The sequence below is a fragment of the Haliotis cracherodii genome, unplaced genomic scaffold, assembly GCF_022045235.1.
Source record: "Haliotis cracherodii isolate W230 unplaced genomic scaffold, xgHalCrac1.p SCAF_31, whole genome shotgun sequence".
In the NCBI taxonomy this organism is placed as follows: Eukaryota; Metazoa; Mollusca; class Gastropoda; order Lepetellida; family Haliotidae; genus Haliotis; species Haliotis cracherodii.
The window spans coordinates 1-15,370 of record NW_027266288.1 but is presented as its reverse complement, the minus strand read 5'-3'; the positions used below and the strand labels follow the sequence as shown (position 1 = coordinate 15,370).

Here is a 15,370-nt window from a genome sequence, read left to right as displayed (position 1 = left end):
CAAGAGTAATTATTTGTGAAATGTTCACCGCTACTTGGGATCTGTTTCGAGACTGGCGATTCTCTGGTATTGACATTGTAAATTACAGTCGAAATCAAAAAGTCGTCGGAACTATCGAACACACATCGGTTTCGAGACTGGAGACCAATATTATAGAATATGCCATTAGATATATACATCCAGTGCGACATATAGTGTTAAATGTGTTCGGGTTAGCGAGGTTAAGACTGTTTAGAGTTTACTATATAAATGATCGTGATATGTATTTGATGTTCGGTCTACAAGGAGTGTTAGTATAGAACCAGTAATTGAGAAACTGCTTCAGTATTCCCAACAGGTCGTGGGTTCGAATCCTACATTATCCGTGGACATGGTTTAACCGATGTTCCTCCTTGCCTCAAACCTCCACGCTCACTCAGTCAATCAGTACGTCAGTAGATATGTTACGCTGGCGCTGTCGTGTATAACATGTTTTTTATCGCCACTGTGACACTGTCACACCATGTTGACGTATAGAAATATACTGAGGAAAGACGTAAGGGAACGAGTGTCAACGGGAAATATGTTTTGTTTGTTTGTTTGTTGTTTAACGCCGCACTCAGCAATATTCCAGCTTTATGATATAATTATCAATTCTGGACCAGACAATCCAGTGATTGACATTGTGAGCATCGGCGCAATTGGGATACGATGACATGCATCAACTAAGTCATCGAGCCTGACCACCCGATACCGTTAGCCGCCTCTTAAGACATAATCGCCTTCAACGGCAAGCATGGGTTGCTGAAGACCTATTCTACCCCGGATCGTCACGGGTAGGGAAATATGAAAGTGGACGCAGCAGAAAGCACATTCTGCTTCATTGCCTCTTGTTCAGGCCAGTATATGCACATAATATATCTCAATATTATCATAATTATTTAAAACATATTGCCATTTCATTATTTCGTTCCTTCAGTATATCAGGTTTTACATATTCCCGTGATGAATGTTCCATTCCAATCGTGTTATGTTTTATGATATCATGCGATTTATTCTTGTGCGACACGATACAAAAAGCGGTATTTCACCAATGTCGACTTGTCATTTTCATCAATACACAAAGAAGAGGTAATTACAACAGAAACACAAATCTCACATTAAATTAATGTTTATTTTTGTTGCTTCTCCGTTAGTCCAGCTTGGCGTGATGGAGCGCTTCCTACTTCATCAACTTTCTGAAAGACGAAGAGAGCTCTTCAAGTTAAACGTGTCAAACTAAACTTTGGCTAATGAAGTCTTCAACGACACCAAAAGCTGACATTTGGGTTAAGTGTTTGGTTCACGCTGCACACAGCCATATTTCAGCTCCTCGGCCTGTAAGTGGTCGAGTCTGGACCAGACAAACCAGTGGTGGGTGTTATGAGGGGCCTTCCCACTAAGTCACTGATCCTGACCACCTGACCCAATTAAGTCGCCTCTTATGACAAGCTCTTGCTCAGACAACCAATGCTTCTTTTTAATAAATGGACCGTTTTTACTAGGAATGTGGCTTCTGGTTCGATTGAGTAGACATTCTGATCAAGTTATGTGTGATAGAATAAAGCGTCTTTACGGCCACGTAGCAAGGAATGGTTTACATTTTGTATGTTAACACACTTACCTGAGATGCTCGGAATATTTGTCGAAGTCGGCCTCGTTGATCTGTCCAGCATCTCTCTTACTCCTCAGACTCGCAAAAGTATCTGCAAAATGACCGTCATGACATCAGACAGTTATTTCAGACGAACATTAAGTTACTCAACAGCCGATCTAATATCTGAGAGGGGACGCGGTTTGTCCTGTTGTCTGAGGCGCGGGCCGTGAACCATGATCGCGGGTTCCATGTCGCTTCTGAGCTAAATACTCGCAAGCTTCAGAAAAGTGTTAAAGGTCTTCGACCCGCATCACTTCGGGTTTACCTCCCATATGCGATATAAATGAAATACTTATCAAAGCAGCGTAAAATACAACTTATTCAATCACGATGGTTTAGATAATATGATCACAACATGTTTTGTCACAAAAACAGATATGTAAGAATGCTTCGCTAGATGTTTATGAACAGTCTTTCAATGTCATCTAGGCGTGGTTGGGAGACCACAAGGGAAGTTGGTCGAATGGCAAGAACAATTAAAAAAGGGAACGATCGTGGCATTCGACTTGTATAGTAATCACCCTACTTTCGACACTTGTGTAACGAGGGAATATCATGATGTCACTCATCAACCATCAGAATACATATCAACGCGGCATAAAATACAATTTACTCAATCACGATGGCTTAGATAATATGATCACAACATGTTTTATCACAAAAACAGATATGTAAGAATGCTTCGCTAGATGTTTATGAACGGGCTGTCAATGTCATCTTGGCGTGGCAGCTTCAGATGGGAAGAATAATTCAGAGGGAGCGAACATAGCATTCGAGGGAGACCCAGGATGCTTTGAGGGAGACGGTTCCACACAAGTATAAGTGTTTTTGTCAAATAAACCACCCTGCCTCTTACATGTTCTCAAGTTTACTCTCGACACTTGTATATCTGTACAACAAGGGAATATCATGATGTCACTAATCAACCCTCAGAAGGTGGTATTTATCAGTCCCAGTTATCCTGCTGTTAAATAGCTCTTATAAGGTTGATGGTAGAATAGTGTGACATTTACCTTCAGTAATCTGACTCTTGTCGAACTCTGCTGGAGCCTGTAAATGGATAGATTAGAGTTGTACATTTTAAAATATCAATTGAGACTGAGAGAAAGAATGCATCTTACATTTCAATTTCCACATTGCTCACATATCATACGAAAACGCTGTGTGATGTGATGTACACCAGACCGACAGAGAAAACAGAATGCATTTCAATTTTCACATTATGGCGTGATTAAATGTACCCCTGACGTAAAACATTAGAGTATGTTTAGTGTATCGGGAATAATATTGAATTCATCACGTTACCAGAAAGACCTCTACAGTTTTGAACCCGTGATGATCCGGGGTAGAATAGGTCTTCAGCAACCCGTGCTTGCCGTTAAAGGCGACTATGCTTGTCGTAAGAGGCGACTAATGGGATCGGGTGGTCAGGCTCGCTGACTTGGTTGAAGCATGTCATCGTATCCCAATTGCTCATGATATCAATCACTGGATTGTCTGGTCCAGACTCGATTATTTACAGTCCGCCGCCATATAGCTGGAATATTGCTCCGTGCGGCGTTAAATAACAAACCAAACAATATACAGAGTTGTTCCTAACAAATGCCAGAATTACGGATATATACTCACTTCAGCACTGGTCTGGATGACCAGGAAGACGCACGCAAGGGCGACAACTGCGAAGAATCTGAATGACGACATCGTGACTGAAAGAAAACAGTTTATCATCATCAACTATTATGCCAATATACAAAGGACGGATGCAGAAGTGATGCAAGTCTGAAACTGGGTACCGGAATAATTAAAAGAATGGATGGATGTTTATGAACGGTCTTTCAATGTCATCACGCGTGGCCGCTAAACATGGGAAGAAGACCATAAGGGAAGTTGGTCGAATGGCAAAAACAATTGAAAAAAGGGAACGATCGTAGAATTCGACTAATAGACTAGTGATCAACTTTACTCTCGACACTTGTATATCTGTACAACGAGGGAATATCATGATGTCACTTATCAACCATCAGAAGGGAGTATTTATCAATCCTTGTTACCCTGCTTTTAAATAGCTTCGTTTGAACCAGACAAACGTCAACGCACTATATATTCTATTCCTAACGGGAGTACAAAAAAGGAGCTATGTTAAAATAATATCATCTTACTCCGGATATATCGAGTTCGGTTATCACACAATTTTTACCATAACGAAGTTAAGTGTTAGCATAATCAGTAATTGACATTTTTGTTGATGTGGAAATCAGATGTGACAAAAAGAGACGAAATACAGTAAAGTACGTTTATAACGAACACGCTTATAACGAACTGACGGATATAACGAACTGATTTTTTATGTCCCGTCTATTTACTATTGTTATACTGTTTAAATGCCTATAACGAACTACGGTTATAACATACTAAAGTTTGTGGTCCCTTTGAGTTCGTTATAACCGTAGTTTACTGTAGTCTTAGAGCTCATTACATTCGGCATTTAATGTATCGTCATTGAACCGTTCTCCGTTAGCAAGGTGTGAGATGGTTTAACGCCAACATTTCAGTCATATGGCGACGTGTCGGGTTCATGTGGTACGGATGCCCGAAGTGATGCAGGTCTCAGACGTTTACCACTTCAGTTAAACCCACGAGCACGGGTATGGTGCCGACAAACCTAGAATCATAACCGGGTCGACACGGGATTCGAACCCTCAATCATAGGTTCCTATCGTGCCCAAGAGACGAACGGCGGCGCCTTAGACGGCGCCTAAACCCGTGTCCCTTGGTTTAGCAAAAAATAATAAAAAGTTTATAGGACTTCTCTGGAAATCGGAACTTTCAAAACACTTCCCAACTCAAGTCACAATGAAATTTGATCATTTTCTGATGACTTGTCATTAGAAATATTGCCAAATAAATCTAAAAATATGTTTTTCAGATAATATTATATCACATTATATCATTATTGAAATTTAGAATAAACATCAAATCGTGTATCAACAGGCAAGTTCATAGTCAAAAATAACCTCAGTTATTAGCTATAGTCAAGAAAAACGTTTTTGATATTGGAATGAATCAAGAGAAGAGTAGCTGGACTTACCTATAGGGTTCCTGGATCAGGCTATGGGCTATGTCAGGTGTGCGTGGTATATATAGGCCTAGCCAGCCTCACGTGGCGTCCTGACGCGAAGACCCGTGGCAGTTGACGGTAGGGATGTTCCATGACCTTCAACCTGTAATTTTAAATCTTGTCATCCGACGTGGGCTTTGATGTCTTCTGCGTGACTAATTATTTTTCAAATTGATTCTTAATGGTCTACCTGGATAAAAGGTGTGTGTGTGTGTGTGGGGGGGGGGGGGGGGGGCAGGGGTTAAAACGTTGCTTTTCACTTAGAAGTGCCGGGTTTCATTCCCCAGTTGGTTGAAGCCCATTTCTATGTTCCCCGACGTAGATATTGCTGAAGTCACCACACGACCATACCCAGACATTCACTAGTACATGGGTGTGGGTAGGATTTGTTAGGATGTTAGCTTATGTATCCAGTGACTGAGTTAGTTAAACACCACTTTGAACATTTTTTTCCGTTATATCTCTCTGCATGGTTGCTAAGCGTATTAGCTTCATGGGAGAGAAAAGCCTAACTGTACAACGTACTGACAGACCGCGGACGGGTCAGGGCTGTACACACGATCACAGAATCCTGGCACGCCCAAGGGACGCAACTCTGTGAATAGAATTGCGGCACCTTACACTATTGGCCCATCCGTGCCCTACATTTATGGGAGATGGTGGCTTGGTAGTAGCGTTAAAATAATGTTTCTACGACTGATTGGAACGTTGGTGTAGGGAAACTTTTAATGAGGACAATATTTCAACATTTCCGTCATCATAGAGATTCGAACGCGGGTCTTTTGATCACAGCATGCCTTGCCATTTCGTTGTTGGATCAGAGAGATTTTCCAACCTTATAGTGCTTAGAGACACTGCCAATGAATTCAAAGAACCAGACAAACGGCATTCCAACCCATTTCTTCAGGCGACAACGTGTATAGTTTAAAGGGCCGCACATCGCTATGCAGATCTAGCTGACACGCCGTGATATACAGTATGCTACGTTTATGACGAACACGCTTATAAGGAACTGACGGATATAAAGAACTTATTTTTTTTGGCCCCGTCAATTTGCTGTCTATATGCTGTACATATGCTTATAGATTATAACGAACTACGATTATAACGAACTAAAATAAGTAGCCCATTTGAGTTCATTATAATCGTAGTTTACTGTACGTGAAATATACTGTTAAAATCTCACTCCCTCAAAAAAAAACCGAATGACATAGGAGGGTCCAGAGGGGGGGTCCAGAGGGGTTCCAGAGGGGGTCCAGAGGGGGTCCAGAGGGGTTCCAGAGGAGGGTCCAGAGGGGGTCCAGAGGGGGTTCCAGAGGGGGTTCCAGAGGGGGTTCCAGAGGGGTTCCAGAGGAGGGTCCAGAGGGGGTCCAGAGGGGGGTGCAGAGGGGGTCCAGAGTTGGTCCCGAGGGGGGTCCAGAGGGGGTTCCAGAGGGGTTCCAGAGGAGGGTCCAGAGGGGGGTCCAGAGGGGGTCCAGAGGGGGGTGCAGAGGGGGTCCAGAGGTGGTCCAGAGGGGGGTCCAGAGGTGGTCCAGAGGGGATCCAGAGAGGGTCCAGAGAGGGTTCCAGAGGGGGTCCAGAGGGGGTCCAGAGGGGGTCCAGAGGGGTCCAGAGGGGGTCCAGAGGGGGGTCCAGAGGGGGTCCAGAGGGGGTCCAGAGAGGGTCCAGAGGGGGTCCAGAGGGGGGTCCAGAGGGGGTCCAGAGGGGGGTCCAGAGGGGGTCCAGAGGGGGGTCCAGAGGGGGTCCAGAGGGTCCGGGCCCCTCCCCTTACCCCTTGTTTGAAAACTAAATGTAGTATGCTGTAGGTAGTAAAAGTATTTAAGAGAGGATTTTGATATTATATTTTTTATCCGCTATTAAATTAGAAATATAATAATCAATGCGATTTTATCACAATGTGAACGGGAGCATCCATCGTACACTTATATTTCGTATGTTAAATTGCATGACACGTAAACATGATAATAACAACAAGGTGTGACTTTGTAACAGAATTACGTTTTTTACACTTTTCAACAATTTCATATATAATACATGCAGATATTTTAAAGTTGTTGAAATAGTTTGCGAAAATCCGCCTGGTATTGAACGTTCCCTGAAAACAGGCCTGAAACATGTGTGAGGTTTTATTGATGTATTATTGATAAACCTCGCTGACGCATGAAATAAAGTAAAAGAATATGATTTTGACATATGAGATAGATCAATAAGATGTATATTCTCTTACAGGTAAGTTGTAAAGAAAGAAGTTATATTTTATTTCATTTTGAGGGCATATCCCTCTGAAGTTATCTTGAAACCCTGTTTGACAAGTTGGAGGACAAGATTATTGTGTTTGTCTCTGGACAAAGAGTGAGTGAGTGAGTGAGTTGGGTTTAACGCCGCTTTTAACAGTATTGCAGTCATATCACGGCGTGTCAGCTTAATGTGGGAGGACAGCCCGAAGTGATGCAGGTCTCAGACGTTTACCACTTCGGTGAAACCCACGAGCACTGGTATGGTACTGACAAACCTAGAAACATAATCGGTGCGAACCGGGATTCAAACCCACAATCATAGGTTTCTGGCGTGTCCAAGGGACGCAACTCTGCACAGCGAATCGCGGCGCCTTGGATGACTGGGTCCCCCGTGCCCCCTCTTGACAAAGAACAGGCACAGAACATGAATATGTGCCATTGTTACTCATAAGAAAGATAAGTAAACTACGTTTATAACTAACACGCTTATAACGAACTGACGGATACAACGAAAGGGTCTTTTTGGTCCCGGTCTTTTGCTGTTTATATGTTGCATATAAGCGTATAACGAACTACGGTTATAACGAACTAAAATTACTGGTCCTTTGGAGTTCGCTATAACCGTAGATTACTGTACCAATAAAACGACATAACAATCTACTCTTCGTCATATGAATAAAGTATACTTTATGTAAAAAAGTTAACTAAAATATTGCAACTATTAAAACCATGACTCCCCAAACTGTAGACTAGCATTTCAAGGAATTTTAATTCGAGATCATTATAATGTCCTTTTCACTTGTGAATTGGATTAGACCAAAACATGACAAATTGTTGAAAACAGTCGCTGAAACACTGCAACCGTAAGGCCTAAACACAACTGATGCCGTATCAAATACATCAACATCGAATAACAGTTTCTTGTTTGTTTCATTTTTAGCCACCATCAAACATGGGTGTATACTTCCCTTCACAAGAAGAATATATAAAAAAAAATATTTAATCCAAACACAACTGATGCCCGTATCAAATACATCACCATCGAATAACAGTTTCTTATTTGTTTCATCTTTAGCCACCATCAAACATGGGTGTATACTTCCCTTCACAAGTAGAACATCCCCCTTGTTTTTTTAATCAAAATCTATATTATTACAATATTTCCTCTGAAATAATGACAATGACGTTATGTCGAAATCACCTGTATAGAAAAACTATTATTTATTTTAACAGCAGTGAAAATATTTATCATTTTCAATTATTGACAAAAATCCTACTTAAACGTTTCTTTTTACTTATAAGGAGCAGAATCTCAGCGCTTGTACCCAGAAGACGTAATTCAAAATTAACATATCGTATTTAGTTTCAACAAAGTCAGTGTCACTGGATTGTCTGGTCCATCACTTGATTGCCTTATCAAGGCTCAATTGTTCACATGCTTCAGTCGTACGGTCGGAGAACTGCTGTAGGCGACAAAGACCGACTTACATTTTTTTACTTTTTTTGGTGACTGCTACGGTAAAGCAATACATGCTTACCCTTTTCGCAAACACCTGGTGTCATCACTGATTATAATTTTCACTACTAGTTTGCCTTTAAGGACCAATGGTATCTGTTTCGGCGGATAACCGAGACTGAATATGCTTTTGCATTGGCGTCTATATGTCTCTTTGTACATATATATATTTATTACCCTAATATTTCGCTTCACATTGAACAATTGAAAGAACCCGACCACAGAACACTGAAAACATTTTGAAAAAAAGTTCAAGAAATTAAGACTTGTTAATTTAAAATTATAATTTGAAACAATGTAGCTTTGGGTTCTGATGACGTGTCATCGTTTCAAGTTCGTTTCTGATGCAAGTAGCATACATTTGGTCAACCTACATAGACTCAATTGAATTAAGCGTGAAAAAAACGAAGGATGAAGCTAGAGGCCCCAGGTGTTACTGATGAAATGTGCTTCATTGGACCCCCCGCTCTGAAGCACAGGTGTGAAACATACTCGATATACCTCCCGCACGCCAATCAATACATCACCTTACAAACGACTGCAATATAACATCGAAACTATTCTGGTGTTAAATATTACTTTATGTTTTAAGACGTTTTGCTTTCTGGTTGGGCAGCGACTATATGTCTTAACCAGATCGTCTGATTCTTTAAGCTTCAATAAAATCCATAAACACTTTTAACTCGAACTCTTTTAACTCAAACGCATTTATCTCGAATTGTTACCAAGACAATGCCGGCTGAATCATATCCACGCCTGGATTTTATGTTGAAAGTATGTTTGTCTCGAAAAACGCATATACAGTAAACTATGTTTATAACGATACCGCTTATAACGAACTGCCGGATGTAACGAACTGCTATTCCCGGCCATCATTAAGATAGATAGATAGATAGATAGATAGATAGATAGATATAGCGAACTATGGTTATAACGAACTATAGACCTGTAAAGATCTGGTGTAGAATAGGTTGGTTGGTTGGTGACTTGGTTGATGTTTCAATCATCGTATCCCAATTGCGTGGATCGATGCTCATGATGTCAATCACTGGATTGTCTGGTCCAGACTCGATTATATACAGACCGCCGTCCTAAAGCTGGAATGTTGCTGAATGCGGCGTTAAACAACAAACAAACAAACCAACCAACACAAGCGCCATGTAACGAAAGCTTCTTTTTGTTGCCATACTGGTGGCAAACATTCTAAGGCTGCATGAGCTGCTGATGGCGGGGATTGCCGCCTGAGACGGCACGGTTGAAATACTCGATAGTGTGGAGCTAATTTTAGCGGGTAGAGCATCTCGGTTGTCACTCCGAATGGATGCTTGGTGACCCCCCATAAATACATGACCTGTCTAAATGGAATAGTCGTTTGATCATACCGTCCCTATCTGACGATTATTTTCAGACATTGAGGAATTCTCCTGAAGTAGTTATGTGAGTGAGTGAGTATGGTTTTACGCCGCTTTGAGGAATATTCCAGCAATATCACGGCGGGGAACACCAGAAATGGGCTTCACACACAAGCCCATTTCTGGTTTCCCCCGCCGTGATATAGCTGGAATATTGCTAAAAGCGGGGTAAAACCATACTCACTCACTCACTCATGATCACATATTGGACAACGCCTCCTGGAAATATCTACAATTTGACAAATGTCATTGGAACATGTTATTATGTGGGACGGGTGCGATAGGGTAGCCTAGTGGTTAAAGAGTTCGTTCGTCCCCCCGAAGACCAGGGTTCGATTCCCCACCTGGGTTCAAAGAGTGAAGATTATATTTTTTTATCCCCTCCGTGATATTGATCGAAAATTGCAAAGACGGTGTAAAACACAACGCACTCGCGGCTATGTCGGGGAAGAGTACGCATCAAGATTTAAAATCCATGATGCAAACAAACCAATTTCGGGGAGAATCTTGGATTCGAACCTGATCATAGGAAAAAAGTGGTGAGTAGGTGGATCCATGAAATTAAAATTAAACTCGCCAATTGATTAGGAAAATGCGCATGTTGCATTTTATAGGGAAACAGCTTGTCCAATAACGTACATATCTGTCATGAGTGAGCAACACGAGGTTGGTCATACGTCATTTTGCCGCCATAATTATTGAATTGCCTTTTTTCAAAGCTATATAGCATTTGTCGGAGCCTTGCCTCGATATGGGTATCCATAGCAATACTTCTGGGCACAGACACGTAAAGATCCGGGGTAGAATAGGTCTTCAGCAACCCATGCTTGCCGTAAAAGGCGACCATGCTTGACGACTAACGGGATCTGGTGGTAAGGCTCGCTGACTTGGTTGATAAGTCATGTATCCCAAATGCGTGGATCGATGCTCATGATATCAGTCACTGGATTGCCTGGTCCAGACTCGATTATTTACAGACCGACGTCATATAGTTGGATTATTGCTGGTGTCATCACTGATTTTCATTTCATTTTCACCTTTTTTGCCTTTAGCTCCCTGTGGAATCTGTTTCAGCAGATAATCAAGACTAGCGTTTAATAAGAATTTATACTTTTTTTTAGCATGAAACTTTTTATTGAATACGTTTTATTATCACACATTTACTTGATGGGAACAGGAAGTTGATTGGTCAAGGATGGTCAAAATTAGAAGATATTTTTTTTAAAACAATCTTTTAATAATCATTAGAAACTTATATTGTTTCTGAGACACGACACCTGGATATGATATAAACATATTTATTTCCATAAAGTGGAGGGATTGGCAAACAAGAGAATTTTGCTTATCTGAATGCCTCTCCCAAACATGATACATATACAAATAGCAATGTATTGAAAGTGACATGAGAAATAGCATACATTGTATAATTGGCATTAAAGATAAGTATTGTACTGTAGGTGTTTAATTACTGGATTAACTGAAGTTACATTATTATTTACATCCGAAACAACATCGCCAGCATATAGCAGAGCTATAAAAAAAACTGCCGGACGTGGATGAAGCTAAAAAACATATAACGTGGTTCAGTGACTATTTATAGAAAAATACATGTGGATGTGTGTAAATAAATACAAGATGCCCCCATTGATACTCGTCTACAAAAAATGCTCTTGTTCTGGAGGGACAGTGTGGTAGCCTAGTGGTTAAAGCGTTTGTTCGTCACGACGGAGGTCCGGGTTATGATTCCCGACCTGGGTAAAATGTGTGAAGCCCATTTCTGGTGTCCCCGACATGATATTACTGGAATATTGCTAAAAGCGGCGTAACACCATACTCACTCACTCACTCTTGTTCTGGATAAACGGTGGACTATTTTCCACGTGCTTGCTGCAGAAACCAAACAATTACCACAATCATAATCATTATCATCATCATTACTATCGTCATCATCATCATCATCATCATCATCCCTAAAACCATCATCCTCATTATTATCATAAGCATTATCGTTATTATTATCATCGTCATCATCTATTTCCAAATGTTTTTGTCAGACGTTTGTTTGTTTGCTTGTTAAACCGCCGTACTCCGCAATATTGCAGATATAGGACGGAGGTCTGTAAATAATCGAGTCTGGACGAGACAATCAAGTGATTGACATCATAAGCATCGATCCGCGCAATTGGGATACGGTGACATGAATCAACCAAGTCAGCAAGCCTGACCATCCGATCCCGTTATTCATTGTTAGTCGCCTTTTACGGCAAGAATGGGTTGCTGATGACCTATTTTATGTTTGAACATTGTAAAGGTCCGTCTTCAGTACGACTATTTCACAGCTGCAACATGTTCACAGATGTCGCCATTCGGTGTATGTCTCTCAGACCAGGCAGCCACGTCAAACAGAAAATTTCAATTTTAACCGATTTCCTCATTTGCACCTCCCCCGATACGGGGGACGATGAACATTAATGTGAATTTGCATGTATTGTGACATTAGTGTTTTGCTAATTTGGACAACGGAGAATGTTTCGATTGCGTCACGATTATCCAAAAGTTTGGGTTTTTTAATTTTAAGAAGGGCGCCGCGAACACAACAGCTTTCATGGCTAGTCATTGCGTGGGTAGACAGACGTTTTACCCACGTGGTGAGGGAACAGGTTTTGAGTTACTGTGTCTCCTGTCAAATGTGTGTCGTTCATATATAGTTCACCTTTGTGTGACGCGAGAACCGTTCGCGTTTTATTTAGTCATAGTAATATATTTATTAGTTGAAGTCATTCAAGAAACGGCACTGTTTGAATGGAAAACAACCCAAGACTGCCACAAAATAAACACATTACACGTTCAAATACCTCTAATCAAGGGGCACGGGTGGCCCAGTCGTCTAAGGCGCCGCGATTCGCTGTGCAGAGTTGCGTCCCTTGGGCACGCCAGAAACCTATGATTGTGGGTTCAAATCCCGGTTCGCCCCGATTATGTTTCTAGGTTTGTCAGCACCCTACCCGTGCCCGTGGATTTAACCGAAGTGGTAAACGTCTGAGACCTGCATCACTTCGGGCTTTCCTCCCACATTAAGCTGACACGCCGTGATATAACTGGAATACTGTTAAAAGCGGCGTTTAACCTCACACCTTTAATCAAACAACCCCCAAACTGACTGACAGTGTGGTTGGTTGGTTTTTGTTTAACGCCGCACTCTGCTATATTCCAGCTATATGACGGCGGTTTGTAGATAAAACAGTCTGTAGATAATCGAGTCTGGACCAGACAATCCAGTGATTAATGTCATGAGCATCGATCTACGCAATTGGGATCGATGACATGCATTAAACAAGTCAGCATGCCTGACCACCCGATCCCGTTAGTCGCCTTTTACGACAAGCATAGTCGCCTTTTACGGCAAGCATGGGTTGGTGAAGACCTATTCTACCCGGAATCTTCACGTGTCTTCACGGGACTGACAGTGTGAGTGAGTGAGTTGGTGAGTGAGTGAGTGAGTTGGTTTAACGCCGATTGTGACAGTATTTCAGATTGGATTGATGTGGGAAAACTCGAAGTGATGCAAGTTTACCACTTTAGTGAATGAGTGAGTGAGTTGGGTTTAACACCGATTTAATATTATTTCATTATATCATGGCGTGTCATTTTAATGTTTACCACTTTAATGAGTGAGAGTGAGTTTGGTTTAACGCCGATTAGGATATTATTTCATTATATCACGGCGTGTCATTTTGATGCGGGAGAAAAGTCCGAAGTGATAAAGCAAGTCTTAAGATGTACCGTTTTGGGCGGCAAAAATCCAAGAGCACGGGCATGTTGATGACAAACCATGGGATATTATCAGACCAAATTGCCATTCGAACTAACGGTCATAGGGCCGGTGGTGTGGCCTAGTGGTTAAAGTGTTCGCTCGTCAAACCGTCGATTCCCCACATGGGTACAATGCGTTAAGCCCATTTCTTGTGTCCCCTGCCGTGATATTGCTGGAATATTGCTAAAAGCGGCGTAAAACCATACTCACTCACTAAAGGTCATATGATTGTGAGAGGCCAGGTTGTTGTTTGTTTTGTTTGTTTTGTTTTTTTGTTGTTGTTATTTTGTTGTTTTTTTGTTGTTGTTGTTTTTCTTTTTGGGGGGGGGGGGGGGGGGGATTTATATGGCCGTCTCAAGACATTGGTTGCGTTTCATCATTCATGGTAACCGCAAACAGAGATTTTATGACTGCTTCTTTCAATATTGTAAATGTATTATTATTATTCTCAGTTTAAATCTTAACTAAATGAAAGGAAACCTGTTTAACTTGTGACCTTCTCTCTTATCAACGGAAAAGAGTAACCATGTTTTGGTGTAATGTAACTGCGGACGCCATACCCAGGCGCCACGAAACGAAAACTTCTGTTTGTTGAAATGCTGGAGGCTTTAATTATGTTGAGTGAGTGAGTGGGAGGAAAGCCCGAAGTGATGGCGGGAGGGGGTCTCAGACGTTTACCACTTCGGTTAAACCCACGAGCACGGGTATGGTGCTGACAAACCTAGAAACGTAATCGGGGCGAACCGTGATTCGAACCCACAATCATAGGTTTCTGGCGTGCCCAAGGGACGTAACTCTGCACAGCGAATCGCGGCGCCTTTGACGACTAGGCCACCCGTGCCCCCTTGATAATGATGAGGATGAATTACATTTATTCATGATATGTCACACGCGGATGCAGAGACGGATGGATCCGTCCTTCTACGTGACATTTATTCACAACCGACTGAAACTTTTGTAAGACTTATGTTAGCCGACAATATATTCACATTATCAAATGTTTGATTAAATTATTTTGTCGAGTACTAAAGCTTCCCTGCAGCTGTTTATTCAGCATGCATATTTAATTATGTTTTCCCTCTTGTTTGTATTAAGGGTCTCGGGCAAAAAGTACTCTGCGGAGAGTGTCTTAAATATCTCAGCGGTAAACAATATTACTTTCTTTGAATTCAAGATAACAGACATGGTAAAATAAGTGACCAGTTAATTTCAAAAAGAGAGGTGTTTTTTTAAACACGCAGCTGGTGCATCTTAAAATATAAATGTTCTGTCACTCCATCGATCATCATCATCATCATCATCATCGTCGTCATCGTCGTCGTCGTCGTCGTCGCCGTCGCCGTCATGATGATGATGATGATGATGATGATGATGATGATGATCGATGTCTGCCAACGGATTGGGAGGTACCAAACCTAATACAAGCGTGACATTTCGAAAGCGAGGTCTGCATATTTGCCATGTTTTTCTTGTATTTTGTCAATAACATTCGTGTCAAAAAGGGACGGAAAATTAAACAATATAAATGATTTCATTGGACAAGATCAGGTTTGTTGGCATACATACGTCTGAAGTTGGCCTCTTCCAAAGAATTTTGT

At 41.5% G+C, this 15,370-nt stretch overlaps 1 protein-coding gene and 1 long non-coding RNA gene across 2 annotated transcripts; both read right to left on the bottom strand.

The window, feature by feature from the left end:
* Positions 1-1,159: 1,159 nt before the first annotated feature.
* On the bottom strand, positions 1,160-3,383 carry LOC139477103 (uncharacterized). The gene is made up of 4 exons (XR_011654136.1): positions 3,305-3,383; positions 2,689-2,725; positions 1,643-1,724; positions 1,160-1,217 (listed from the first exon to the last, which is right to left on the bottom strand). It is a non-coding gene; the product is annotated as an uncharacterized lncRNA (long non-coding RNA).
* A 2,592-nt stretch (positions 3,384-5,975) lies between these two features.
* Positions 5,976-15,160, bottom strand: LOC139477163 (uncharacterized; the record flags this gene model as incomplete). Its single annotated transcript, XM_071259714.1, has 2 exons — positions 5,976-6,554; positions 15,047-15,160. Coding segments are annotated over 2 exons (693 nt in total), but the record flags the coding sequence as incomplete, so codon positions are not given.
* Positions 15,161-15,370: the final 210 nt, after the last annotated feature.